The following is a 15,105-nucleotide window of genomic DNA, read 5'->3' on the forward strand; positions in this document are numbered from 1 at the left end:
TTTTTACTACTATCAATTGCAACACCTTGACTGCACACAGGTCTCCAAAAACAGATCTCCATTTAACTATTATGTGGCTTCTAAAACCACTTGACTGCACCAGTGATGATTTGGTCTGTCATATAAAAAGGGGGAGAATACTTATGCAATCAATTATTTTGTACGTAATTAATTTAGATCATTTTGTAGAGATCTGTTTTCACTTTGATACAGAAGAGTCTTTTTCTGTTGATTGGTGTCAAAAAAAGTCAAATTAAATCCACTGTGATTCAATATTGTAAAACAATAAAACATGTAAACTTCTGGGGGGGAGCAGGGGAAATATTTTTTTATAAGCACTATAAATCTACTGTATATTAGCGTAATTTATGTTTTTTTAATGTATTGCACCGTACTGCTGCCACAAAACACATTTCACAACAAATGTCAGTGGCATTAAACCTGATTCTGATTCTCTCCATAGACCTGAGCATCAGAATCTAGCTCTAATGCAGGTTTGACAGAGTGCTGCATTGTCTATTAGATAGGTAAGATAACAACACCAGCATCCTGTCTACATATTGAGGTAGATGTAAAAGATTCAAATGGGTACAATGTTCAAGAAGAGGAGAGTCACCTGACCAATATCTATTTGCTGATCAACAAATCTATCCTATTCATGTTATCACATATCTATTGCAAAGAAATGGCTGGGCCACTGGGTTTTCTCAATACAATGAGTACACTTCTTCTTGTGGGTTGTCCAGGAGTTGAATAGTTAAGATCATTAGAGAGGAAAACACTGAGTGCCCATTCTTAAAGAAACACTATTTTCAACTTCATCCCAGGAACAATGAGAACATGCACTAGCAGTTATACGTCAGTAAAGCTAAATGCATATTACTTGAATTTGAGACCTGGCAGGTATCATAACAGTACAAATTAGAATAAAACAGTTCCAGGTGAATGGCCTTGACCTGTTTATTTCTCTACATAAATGCTGCTTAGTTCTTCCAGCATTTTCTGTGTCCTGTGACTTATGGCATCTGCAGAATCTCTTGTGTTTAGAATAAAACAATTTTACACCTAAAGGAAAAACCTAACTTGTCCAGTTTAGTAAACCTTAAGTAGAGTCACATTTTACGGTCCGGTTGTGAAGTGAACAAGATAATTTATACTAAAAACATTGGAAAAGAAACTAGGAGTTTGATCTTCATCTACTTACATTAGACCTGCTAGCTCCAGGTGGAACGGCATTCATCATAGTATACATATTGTCACTGGAGTTGGTTGAATCTGAAGCAACCAGAAATACATAAGGTTAAGAACACTTTGAAGGATATAAGAGAATGTTTATTGTTAAGGGTATGGTCTGGTTACTGTACATCTACTGTCTCTAATTCAAAGGAACCATGATAGCAGCTGGTGTAACACACAGCTCTTGGTACTCATTCCCACTATGTTTTGCCTTTCTTACAGCAGGAGACCACTACATGGAAATAAGATAAATGCAAGCAGGCTTTTTCCCTTGAAGTTGGGAGACACTAGAACTAGGAGTCATAGGCTAAGGGTGAAAGGTAAAAGGTTTAAGGGGAAATTAAGGGGGAACTTTACTCAGAGTCTGGTGAGAGTGTGAGGCCTATGGTTTGATGGGTTTAGGCAGCATAATAGTTTGGCACAGACTAGATGGACCAAAAGGTAACTCTATAACTGCACCATTACTAAGATCAATTTACACTTCCACATAATCATTGGACCCAACGGCTATATCAACTGATCTGCAGCTGAAGCCACTATTCATGTTGAATATTTCTCAACTTGTTTATTCAATACGTTCCTGACCAATCTTCCTTGTTTCACTTGGCATAACTTGACATTGTGTAAAGGTCTGGTGCCAATGCATGGGGCTTGAGAATGGATCAACACCACTATGGTGAGATAATAAGTCATCTCTAAAACTCCCACCATTCTTTTAAAATGACCTCCCTATCTCCATAATCCTGCCACAACCTACAACTCCCGAGATATCTGCACTCATTGGATTTTGACCTTTTGATATCCCCCAAATCTTCCCCAAAATCCGGGGACTAATTAAATGACTGAGATGATACCCATGAAGCTTTATTGGTATATTCCACTAGGGACAAGGACAAGCTGGATTCAGCTATTTCAGCAAAATTTTAGGTTTCAGCGATTTAAAATAAATTATATAAACCTTGTATCATTTGTTTATAATGGCTTAAGTGTCTCACTTACTTGGACAGTTAATAGTTAACACACAAAAACTCACATTACTGCTCCTTTGTTTTGATTCTCGCCTACTTTTAGCTGATGGCAAATTTCTAAAAGGTAAAGGAAAGGGATGGCATTTTCTTGGCAATATTAAATCCAGAAAATTATCGTAGGAGATGACCAGTGGTATAGTTTTCTGCTTGTTCTCAATTTTAATCTATTACCTTTCCTATTCTTATGACAAACAAGACAATGCATCATATCTAAAATGAGTTGTATTAGATATTAGATGATTTTAATAAGCAGGCCATATGCCAGTAAAGATATTGATAGGTTATGTTGCACTATACATTTTCCATTTGGCTAATAATATATATGGATACTCAAATTACTCACTGAAATAAAGCATCATTTCCAAAACTGAGCAAATCTCAAACATATACACAACAATCTATTTTGGCTTGTTACTATGGTTGTAGATGGGTCATATTCTGCATGGAGGTCTGTCACCAGTGGGGTGCCTCAGGGATCTGCTCTGGGACCCTTACTCTTTGTGATTTTTATAAATGACCTGGATGAGAAAGTGGAGGGATGGGATAGTATGCTTACTGATGACACAAAGGTTGGGGGTGTTGTGGATAGTGTGGAGGGCTGTCAGAGGTTACAGCGGGACATTGATAGGATGCAAAACTGGGCTGAGAAGTGGCAGATGGAATTCAACCCAGATAAGTGTGAAGTGGTTCATTTTGGTAGGTCAAATATGTTGGCAGAATATAGTATTAATGGTAAGACTCTTGGCAGTGTGGAAGATCAGAGGGATCTTGGGGTCCGAGTCTATAGGACGCTCAAAGCATCTGCGCAGGTTGACTCTATGGTTAAGAAGGCATATAGTGTATTGGCCTTCATTTAAATCGTGGAACTGAATTTCGGAGCCGAGAGGTAATGTTGCAGCTATATAGTACCCAGGTCAGACCCTACTTGGAGTACTGTGCTCAGTTCTGGTCGCCTCACTACAGGAAGGATGTGGAAACCATAGAAAGGGTGCAGAGGAGATTTACAAGGATATTGCGTGGATTGGGGAGCATGCCTTATGAAAACAGGTTGAGTGAACTCTGCCTTTTCTCCTCGGAGCAATGGAGGATGAGAGGTGACCTGATAGAGGTAATTAAGATGATGAGAGGCATTGACTGTGTAGATAGTCAGAGGCTTTTTCCCAGGGCTGAAATGGTTGCCGCAAGAGGACACAGGTTTAATGTGCTGGGAAGTAGGTACAGAGGAGATGTCAGGGGTAAGTTTTTTACTCAGAGAGTGGCAAGTGCGTGGAATGGGCTGCAGTGGTGGTGAAGGCGGATACAATAGGGTCTTTTAAGAGACTCTTGGATAGGTACATGGAGCTTACAAAAATAAAGGGCTATTGGTAAGCCTAGTAATTTCTAAAGTAGGGACATGTTCGGCATAACTTTGTGTATTGTGCTGTAGGTTTTCTATGTTTCTATTCCATACACTATTTCATCTGTTGAGTCAACATTTTATGCATATATATCAAAGTCAGTGGAATTGTCTTGTGAGAGGCAAGGTAAGGAACTCAAAGGAGTGGTGAATCTGTGAAATTCATTGCCACGGATGGCTGTGAAGGCCCAGTCCTTAGGCATATTTAAAGTAGAAGTTGATAGACTCTTGACTAGTAAGGCGTCAAAGGTTACGGGAAGAGGGTGGAGAATGGGGTTGAGAGGGATAATAAATCAACCATGATGAAATGGTGGAGCAGACTCAAAAAGCCAATTGGCCTAATTCTGTTTCTATGTCTTATGGTCATTATAACTTAACACAAATTGAAAGCTAGAAATTAAAGTGCTTTACTTTGATGCAAATTTTTTAAAAATGCGTATAAAAGAGCCAATTTAGTTTTTCAACTAACTTAAAGTTCTGTAGCAATTTGCATATTTAGCATAATCTGTGATAATGTGCTGTATATTATTTATTAAATTGTACAGAATAATTTATTTTAATTTATTGAACAGAAATTATTTAATTTCTGTAAAATACCTCAGATTCTTTTAGCATGTCATACTTCCTAATAAAATGCAGTCCAGCATGTTGAAGCAAAGGTAATCAGAATGTAGAGAGAAGTTAAGCCTGTGGTTTTCCATGCCACTGACAGTTTAAATAGTGGAAAAGGCCACGAAGGATGTATGTTTCTGTATATGTGAGGAAGGAGATAAAGAGCTCCTATACGTTCAAAGGGTTAGTATTTGGGTTAGGTGAAAAATTAAAAGCTGGGAAGGGAAAAATATAGCAGAAACTGAAATTTAAAAAAAAGATTTGGATTGAAGTGAACAAAGATGTTTCCTTTTATGTTTTACCGATTTGATTCAGATCCGCTTTACATCAAAAAGATTTGTACAAGTTATCCAGTCTCTCCATTAGCAGACGGACTTTTCTTGGTACAGGCAAAATATTCTACATGGCTGATGCACACCTCAAGCAAATCCTTTTGGTCAAGGATTATGAATGGAGATCCCAATTTTAGCTCAGGGAAAGGGGCAGGGCCCAGATATGATGCACTTGAACTTCAGCAACTGGAACACCCATGGAATCTGAGGATGTGGACTCTGAGATAAGTTAAAAAGAGATAACAGCATAGAAAGTTAACAATGGCTTTAAGGAGTTCATACTTTGAGAACATAGTTAGATTGATCTTACTACTCTTTGTGAAATAATTGCATTTAGGGGCTATAAAACGTTCCAGTTAATAAGCTGACCGAGACAAGAATGAAAGAATCTGTGTTCTGGAGTAATAAAACCATAAGACATAGGAGCAGAATTAGGTTATTTGGCAATTGAGACTGCATCTCCATTTGATTATGGCTGATTTATTATCCCTCTCACTACGTTCTCCTGCCTTTTCCCCATAATCTTTAACACCCTTGCTAATCCAGAACCTAAAGAATCTAGATGAACAAAATTCTCTTGGGAAGGGAATATGCGTGATTTGAACTCCTGGGGCTCATCTGTATGTTCCTGGTCAACTGCATGAGGAAAACAGGTTAACGTGCAGATACACAATTCAGCACTAAAGAAAAATCACCACAAATAAGATCAGTCAGAGGAGATGGCTTCAGGGAGTCTCGCAAGAGGCTAGGTGCAAGGGTTTAAAATGCAATGTAGTTGCAATGTTTGTTGGCCTGTGAAGAAGAGCATGTTATCACAGAAATACCCCAATAGGTCAAATAAAAATAACAAATTACCTATTAGTCATGCTACCTTCCAGAAGTGACATGATAAACAATCAACATTTGTTTACTTCCCCTGATCCCTTGTAATCAACTCATTTAGCAATCTGCACATCAGTGACAAGTGGCAAATCAAACACATCTGGGAATAAAATCCATAAGGCAATTACATGCGTGTTCCTGTTCAGGTCTTGCGGAAGGGTTGACACCGACAACAACAACAACAATCAGAAACTGAAGCAGACAAGTTAGTATTTTTACCTCCCGGGCTGGGCATAATGGGAGTTCCTGGAGGTCCACCACCACCTGGAGGTCCCTGCAAAACAAAGTTCATCACAAGTTTACTCCCTGAACTATAACAGATATATTCAACTAATGACAGAGTACCATCTGTTTATAGACATAGCCAAATTAAAATCAGCAGACCATGCTGTAGCACATAATTATTTATCCCCACCCACAAAGGTATGCAATTTTATGCGCTTTCATATATCTACATGAAAGGTGAGGATAAGAGTTGACTTGATGATTAGAGGCATAGATCGAATGGATAGTCAGAGACATTTTCCCAGGTTGCAAATGTATGATACCAGGGGGCATAATTTTAAGGTGAATGGAAGAAAGTAAGGGGGGGATGTCAGATATAAACATTATACACAGAGTGGTGGGTATATGAACTGCCCTACCGGGGTGGTGGTAGAAACACATATATTAGGGGCATTTAAGAAACTCTTAGATATGCACTGGGTTTATAGAAAATGGAGGGCTGCTTGGGAGAGATTGATCTTGGAACGGGTTAAAAGGATGGCACAGTATTGAGGGTGAAAGGGATTGTACTGTAATTTTCTATGTTCTACACAGAGTAGAAGAAGCTAATAATGGTTCTTGACCTGAATAACTATCAAGTGAACTTTACATAAAGAGTGAAGCATGAATGTCAGGATCAACATGATCCATCACTTCCCAAGAAACTAACAGGGTAACATCAACACCACTCACTGTCTGGACACAGAAACCACAACAGCCACTTTGATAAGGTCTGGAACTAACCACTCTTAAAAAAAAACAATGAAGAAAGTTCTGTATTTGTATGGGACACCACAGTAGCCGTTAGTATGACACTATTACAGCTTGTGGCATCAGAGTTCAAAGTTCAATTCAGGTACCCTCTGTAAGGAATTTGTATGAGCTCCCTGTGAAATGCATGGATGGGGTTCTTCCTGGTGCACCGGTTGCTTCCCACAGTCCAAAGATGCACTGGTTAGTCAGTTAGCTGGGTAGAGTAAACTGTCCCATGATTAGGCTTGGGTTAAATCAGGGGTTGCTGTGGTGTGGCTCGAAGGACCGCAAGGGCCTATTCCACACTGTATCTCTAAATAACTAAGTGTCTTCCAAAAGTAATTATTTTCTTTTAATCAGTCTAAAGTAATACTTTCATCCTAATGTTGAATACCTGCACCATGTCAACTTTTTCTTACTTAACTAGAAAAAGCTTTCATTTCCAAAACATTTTCATAGCTTTTGGACATTTCAAATTAGTTTTGAAATACAGTCATAATCAAAATTAGAAGATGCAGCAGTTAATTTGGACAAAACAAGCTTCCATAAACAGAAAGGTTAAATATTAACCTTATTTGTGACATGAACATTGAAACATACAGTGAAATACATTGTTTGCATCAATGGGGACATGCTAGGGGCAGACCGCTGGTGCCACCATGCTTCCACCACCAACATGGCATCCCTTCAAGTTACTTCCCCTAACCTGTATGTCTTTGGAGCATGGGAGGAAACCGGAGCAATCGGAAGAAACCCACAGAGTCACAGGAAGAACATACAAACTCCTTACAGATAAAACAGGAATTGAAGCCCGATCTTCCAATTGCTGGCTTCGTAAAGTGTGACACTAACTGCTACACTACCGTGCTGCGCATGTGACCAAGTAACCTCTATTTACTGATGATGTTTCAAGAATATATTATGCTGTCCAGAGAACGAGCAGAATTACTCTGCTCTTCCTTATTAAGTATTGAGATTTCTTATTTTCAAGTGAGAGGACAGGCTGGGCTTTGCTTCATGAGTACCGGGTGTTGCAAGGGTTAAGTTATCCAAGCAGGAATCCAGAGACCCAAAGTCAAATTCCACACCTGCAGCTGTGGTATTGAAACTCGATTAGTAACGTACAACTTGGAACAAAAACAACTGGGGGACAGGGAGTGAGAGAACCTTTGGATTACTGAATTGTCAGATGAATTGCAATAGTCTTTGAGGTAACTGCAAGGACCACGTCTTTGCTATTGTTTAGCTCACGCTTGTGCTCAGTAGCAGGTACACTTTTCGTTTTGCTGGTGGGGGTAGAGGGATTGTTGATCGCCACTGCTTACACACGGGAGGGGGGACCTTTGGGGTTCTCACGTTTAACTGTCGTTCATTCTTGGGCACTGCTCTGTTTTCATGGATGTTTTGCAAAGAAAAAGCATTTCAGGATGTATATTGTATACATTTCTCTGACATTAAATTGAACCTCTTAACCTTTGAACTAGGCTTAGTACCAAGTCCACAAAAACAACTGGATTATCGCTCGATTCCATCTGGTACAACAAGGGAAGAACTCTGCCCTACTGTACTGGTCTGGTCTATTTGAAACTCCAGGCCTACCTCATGTGGTAGATTCTTACAATCGCTGAAATAGCCCAGCAAATCACTCAGTCGTCATCAACTTCTCAAGGGGTAACTACGGATTAGCAATTTGGGACGCCTTGGCAACACAGTGGTTAGAACGACATTATTACAGCTCGGGTTGTTCTGAATTTGGTGTTGTCTGTAGCGAGTTTGTACATTCTTCCCATGACTACGTGGGATTCATTCGGGTGCTTGGATTTCCTTCCACAGTCCAAAAGTATATGAGTTGGTAGGTTAATAGGTCAGTGTAAATTGTCCCACGATCAGGCTCAGGTTTAATCGGGGTTGTTGGATGGGATGACTTGTTGGGCTGGAAGGGCTTGTTCCTCTAAATAAATAAAATGTCTGAAAACTGTATAAATAAAAGAAAAATTCTGAAGTCCACAGTCTAGATGGCTGGCTGGTGGCGTAGTGGCATCAGCACTGGACTTCGGAGCGAAGGCTCGAGTTTGAATCCAGCCGGCTCCCTTGCACGCTTTCCATCTGTGCTGGGTTGAGCGTCGAGCTAGCAAATTGGCCTCATAAGAATAAGAAATCCTGCTAAAAAAAAATGGCGTCATGAGGCCATCCCGATGACTCCACTCGGAGTTAAGGGCTTTCTGTTCTATTCTTCTACACTCTAGATAGTACACCACATGGTCAGCCTGTTATGGCAGAGAGAAATAACAACTTTTGATCTCACTATTTTCCTCACTAATACAAAGGGGCATAATTTTAATGTGATTGCAGGGAAGTATAGTGGAAGAGGGAGCAAATGTCAGAGTTGAGTTTTTAAACAAAGAGTAGCATGTGCACAGAACACTCTGCCAGAGGTGGTGGCAGAGGCAGATACACTTGGGACATATATTTTATTTATTTATTTTATTTACAGATATAGCTTGGAACAGGCCCTTCCAGCCCAACAAGCCACACCACCTAGCAACCAGCCTATTTAACCCTATAATAATCACAGGACCATTTACAACGACCAATTAATCGACTAACCCGTGTGACTTTGGAGAGTGGGAGCAAACCGGAGCACCCTGAGGAAACCCACACAGTCACAGGGAAAGTCCTCTCAGATGGTGCTAGAAGTGAACTCTGAACTCTGTTATATGTGTTGCTAGCCACTATGCTATTCTGGCAGCCTAATTAATTAAATAAATAAGAGACTCTTAGACAGACACATGGATGAAAGAATAATGAAGAGCTATTGAGAAGGAAGGGTAAGATTGATCTGAGCGTAGGTTGACACAACAACATGTGCCAAAGGGCCTATACTGTGCTGTATTGTTCTGTTCTATTAAAATCCTCATACTCTGGAATCCCTCACACTCTCTATCTAATTATTCCACTGTTAGCAGATATGTCATCAGTTAGCAAAGCCTTAGGATTTGGAATTCCTTCCAAATGTCTCCACCTCTCTTTCTTCTCTAAAGTGCTTCTCTAAAGTCTGTTGATTTCCAAACATTTCATTATTGGTTACAAAATTTTCCTTGTGCGGTGGCGTCAATTTGTTTTGCTTGTTATCATTCCTGTAAACATTCTGGCACATACAATTATGTTAATAGAATTATAAAAGAGGGAATTCTTTTTTCTCCTTTTCTTTCATAATGCATCGGGCTTTTCCTGAATATAACGACAGTATGTGTGGGCTTTGCATTTATCACCAAGAGTGATTCAGTAAAGCATTGACTGACCTGGCTAAACCCTGAAGGGACATTACAGTCAGACCAGATCTGTGTAACTAATGAGTGAACCAACACAAGGCATCCGGTATAGCAATAGTATTCGTGAGCACTGCACAGTCCTTTGGGAGATAAAGCCTTGTCTTCCCATTAAGGCACCCTTCACCATGTTCACCCTTGACATTACAACTGAGCTAAGAAAGGCAGAGCAAAGTCAGAATAGATTCAGGCCAAACTCAGGTTGGAAGACCAACACCTCATATTCTGTCTGGAAAGCCTTCAATCTGACAGCATGAACATCGATTTTTCCAACTTCCGATAATATCTCTCACCTCCTCCTTTTCTCTTTTCCCATTCCTCGTTCTGGTTATCTTTTCACCCCTTCGCTTCTCCACATTCTGGTGTCATTCCTCCTTTCCTTCCATAGTTCACTAACCTCTCCGATCAGATTCCTTCTTCTTCAACCCTTTACCTTTCACCTATATTCTCCCGGCTTCACAGTTCATTCTCCTTCCCCTCACCAAACTCCCTTCCCTCTCATTCGGTCTCAGCTATCACGTGCCAGTGTAATCCCTCTCCTCCTCCCCCACCTTCTCACTTTGGATCCGGCCCCTTTTCTTTCCAGTCGTGAGGAAGGATCTCAGCCCCAAACATTGACTGTGTTTTCCACTCCATAGATGCTGCCTGACCTGCTGAGTTCCTTCAGCATTTCAGGCAGCATCCATGAGACACAATGGACCATAAGCAGCAGCAGTGTGCACTGCCACAATCTGATGGTACAGTAAACATCACAGTGTTCAAGTGCCCTTCTTTCAGAGCTGTTCATTCCTGGGTCTCTAAATCAAACCACTTCACCAGATAAACATTTGTCCTAATGAGACTCTGTTTTCTCTTCGTGAAATTCCTTGGGATGGGGGAGTCTGGTCTAACCAACCAGTAGGCACAGTGCTCCTTTACCAGTGGCCATCAAAAAAACATTTAATATTTCTCTTTCAAATATTTTAATACTTTTTAGAAAGACACAAAATTATCTTCCATTGAGAGATTTCCAAAGTGGGTTAATATTTTACCTGACCTGCCAAGTTCCTTCAGCATTTTGTATGCATTTCTCAGGATCTTGTGTTCCTCTGTCTAACTCTGCACTAACTCAGGCTCAACATATGTTACTTCTCAAAGCTGCTGACATTTTGCCTGACAGTTGCAATCTTGCCAGCCAGCCCTAAAAGGGACTTAACGCAATGTGAGCAGCACTTTCCCTATTACCGAGGGGTGATGCTGCATAAAATAATGAGTATGCCAAAAATCAGAAGACAGCACTGGTGGTCAACTATGGAATCCATAGAAATTGGGCTGAAATTCCAGAGATTTGGAATTGGCTGGCACACAGAAGACAGAGAGTGTAGTAGATGGAGCATATTCTGCCTGGAGAATACGAGTGAACATCCAAGTTGCTGCAGTCTTTCATTGGTTCTGTTGTAATTATTATCTATAGATCTACTATGTCCACAAGACAATGAATCTCAAGGTTGTGTATGGTGACATACAGTCAGCCCTTCTTATCCGCGAATTCCGCATGCACGGATTCAACCAACCATGGATCAGGAAAACCCGGAAGTTCACCCTCTAGCACAAGTTGTTTGAGCATGTAGAGACTATTTTTTCTTGTCATTATTCCCTAAACAATACAATATAGCAACTAGTTACACAGCATTTACATTGTATTAGGTATTATAAGTAATCTAGAAATGACTTAAAAGTACAGGCAGTCCCCAGCTTATGAATGAGTTCCATTCCTGAGTCCGTCTTTAAGTCGGATATAAAGTCAGAACAGGTACATCTGCTATTATTTAGCGTCAGTTAGTCAAGCGTTTTTCTTAGTATATAGTACATACTTTACCTTTCTATGCATATAAAACACTTAACAATGTTTGCATTTCCATAATTAAATCACTGCATTGCTTAGTAATAATTGTAGCTTTCATCGGGGCAGGGCCTCTCACATACTCCATTAAAATTGTTCCGATCGTTGACCGACTGTAGCCTAATGCTTTTCCAATGACCAACGGCGTTTCACCTCTTTTCGATTGCTTTATTACTTCCACCTTATTTTCAATCGTGATCATGATTATTTTTGTGAACAGAAACACTGCAGCAGATTCAGAGCTGTGCCGGGTCCTAATATCCACCGCACTGAGACATGTTAAATAAAGTCCGGGGTTCCACTGTGACCGCTGCACCAAAACAGGTTGAATAAGGGACTTGAGCATCCCGTTTTTTGGTATCCGTGGGGTGTCTCAGAACCAATAAGGAGGGCCGACTGTATATGTAATTTGATAATAAATTTACTACAAAATTTGAAGATTGGTGAAAAGTGTGCTCCACAGGGATCTTTACTTTGTGATTTTATAAATGACTTAACTAAGGAAGTGGAAGGGTAGGCTAGTATTAGCAGATGACATGAAGGTTGGTGGTGCTGTGGATGGTGTACAAGGTTGTTGGAACATTGACAGGATGTAGAGCTGGGCTGAGAAGTGGTAGATGGAGTTCAATCCTGAGAAGCATGAAGTGATTCACTTTGGAAAATCAAAACTGAGAGCAGAGTACAAAGATAATGGCAGCATTCTTAGCAGTGTGAGATCCACATCCACAGATCGCTCAAAGATACTGTGCAAATTGATAGGTTGGTTAAGAAGGTGTATGATAATGTTGGCTTTCATTAATTGGGGGATTGAGTTCTAGAGTCACGAGGTTAACATTACAACTCTATAAAACTCTGGTTAGACATCACTTGAAGTATTGTGTTCATTTCTGGTTTCCTTATTATAGGAAGAATGTGGAAGGTTTTGAGAGGGTGCCAATGAAATTTACCAAGATGTTGCCGGAATCGGCGAGCATGTCTTACGAGGACAGCTCTTTTCTTTGGAGTGAAGGAAGATGAGAGGCAACGTGATAGAGGTGCATAACATCACGTGAGGCAGAATGGACAGCCAGCATCTTTTTCTCTCAGAATAGCAATGGTGGATACCATTTAAGGAGAGTGGAAGAAAGCTTACAGGAGATGTCAGCAATAGTTTTTTTCAGAGTGATTCATGCCTGAAATATACTGTCAGGGGTGGTGGTGGAGGCTGATACACAGGGACTTTTAAGAGACTCTAAGATAGGTACATGGATGTAAAAAAAAATGGAGGGGTATGGAATGTGGAGGAGAGATAGGTTAATCTCATTGCCAAGTACATTTATAATGGTTGGTAGAATACTGTGTGCCAAAAGGCCTTTACCATATTTTATAGATCTAAACTGAAAGCAACTATGCGCTCAGAAGCATAGAAAACCTACAGCACAATACAGGCCCTTCAGCCCACAAAGTTGTGCCGAACATGTCCATACCTTAGAAATTACTAGACTTCCCCATAGCCCTCTATTTTACTAAGCTCCATGTACCTATCCAAAAGACTCTTAGAAGACCCTATCATATCCACATCCACCACCATTGCTGGCAGCCCATTACACGCACTCACCACTCTCTCAGTAAAAAACTTACCCCTGACATCTCCTCTGTACCTACTCCCCAGCACCTTAAACCTGTGTCCTCTTGTGGCAAGCATTTCAGTCCTGGGAAAAATCCTCTGACTATCCACACGATAATCTAAATAGCATTCCAGAATAGTAAAGCACAGTAAAAAGAGAAAAAAGTATGGACTAACACTCTGGTGCAGTACTCATGAGCACATTCTCCTGGGTAAATACCAGCCAATTCAAGCACCATGAAAGATTCACCTGCATATAGCTAAGTCCTGCACAGGCACACCTTTACATACTGTAGGTAAATACCAGTTCCACAAGGCATTCATCAGTATGTTTTATGTTGTTATAAAGAACTTCCCTAGTGTTCAGAATTATTGATGCTTCTGTGAGAATGCTGTTCTTGGACTACAGTTCAGCAGTCAACACCATTGTTCCATCCAGGCTTAACAAGAAGCTCAGAGACCTCGGCCTTGTGCAGCTGGAAACTGGACTTTCTGTTAGATTGCTAGCAGGTGGTAAGAGTGGGCTCACTCACCTCCAATTCTCTGACTCTCCCTACAGGAGCCCCTCAGGGCTGTGTACTAAATCCCCTCCTTTACTCCCTGTATACCCATGACTGTGTCGCTACCCACAGCTCTAATTTACTAATTAAATTTGCCGAGAACACTACATTGATTGGCCTTATCTCAAAAAATAATGGGGTGGCCTACATGGAAGAAGTCAGTGACAGTGGTATCAAGACAAAAAACCTCTCCCTCAATTTCACACAAACAAAGGAGCTGGTTGTGGATTACAGGAGGAATGGAGACGGGTAACCCCTATTGACATCAATGGATCTGGGGTTGAGAGGGTAAACAGCTTTAAGTTCCTCAGCATCCACATCACTGAGGACCTCATGTGGTCTGTACATACCAGCTGTGTGGTGAAAAAGGTACAATAGCACCTCTTTCATCTCAGGCGGTTGAGGAAGTTTGGTATGGGCCCCCAAATTCTAAGAACTTTCTACAAGGTCATAACTGACAGCATCCTGACTGGCTGCATTACTACCTGGTATGAGAATTGTACCTCACTTAATCGCGGGACTCTGCAGAGAGTGCTGCGGACAACCCAGCGCATCTGTAGTTGTGAACTTCTCATGATTCAGTACATTTACAAGGACAGGTTTGTAAAAAAGGGCCCGTAGGATCACTGGGGACCTGAGTCACCCCAACCACAATCTTTTCCAGCTGCTACCTTCCGGGAAACAGTATCGCAGCAAACAGGCTCCAGGACAGCTTCTTCCACCAGGCCATCAGACTGATGAATTTATGCTGATTTGGCTGTACTATGTTACATGACTATTCTATTTATTTTAAATTACGATGATTGCACATTTAGATAGAGATGTAATGAAAAGATTTTTACTCCTCATGTATGTGAAGGGTGTAAGAAATAAAGTCAATTCAATTGTAATGAATTCAAGAGCTTGGGCACTGCAGGGCCATAGTGATTAGCATGATACTACTACAGCTCAGGGTATTGGAGTTCAGAGTTCAATTCTAGCACTGTCTGAGTTCGTATGTTCTCCAGCCTCCTCCCACAGTCCAAAGACAAACTGGTCAGTAGGTTAATTGATTATTGTAAATTGTCCTGTGATAAGATTAGCATTAAATAGGTAGGTCACTGGGCAGTGCAGTTTGTTGGCTTAGAAGGGCCTGTTCCATGCTGCTTCTCTAGTTAAATAAATTCACTATAATGAACAACCAGCAATTAGAAATGGAGTACATTTTAATGCCTAACATAAATTC

At 40.6% G+C, this 15,105-nt stretch overlaps 1 protein-coding gene across 8 annotated transcripts in view; it reads right to left on the reverse strand.

Annotated features, from left to right (window-relative positions):
• The window catches only part of LOC132393927 (single-stranded DNA-binding protein 2), a 319,942-nt gene that overhangs the window by 32,521 nt on the left and 272,316 nt on the right, over nucleotides 1-15,105 (reverse strand). For all 8 annotated transcript variants that reach the window (XM_059969374.1, XM_059969375.1, XM_059969377.1 and 5 more), the window contains 2 exons: nucleotides 5,706-5,760; nucleotides 1,205-1,275 (listed from right to left, as the gene is read on the reverse strand). In XM_059969374.1, coding sequence (XP_059825357.1) covers nucleotides 1,205-1,275; nucleotides 5,706-5,760 — 126 coding nt within the window. The remainder of the gene's footprint in view (nucleotides 1-1,204; nucleotides 1,276-5,705; nucleotides 5,761-15,105) is intronic.

The sequence above is a fragment of the Hypanus sabinus genome, chromosome 5, assembly GCF_030144855.1.
Source record: "Hypanus sabinus isolate sHypSab1 chromosome 5, sHypSab1.hap1, whole genome shotgun sequence".
Classification (NCBI taxonomy): Eukaryota; Metazoa; Chordata; class Chondrichthyes; order Myliobatiformes; family Dasyatidae; genus Hypanus; species Hypanus sabinus.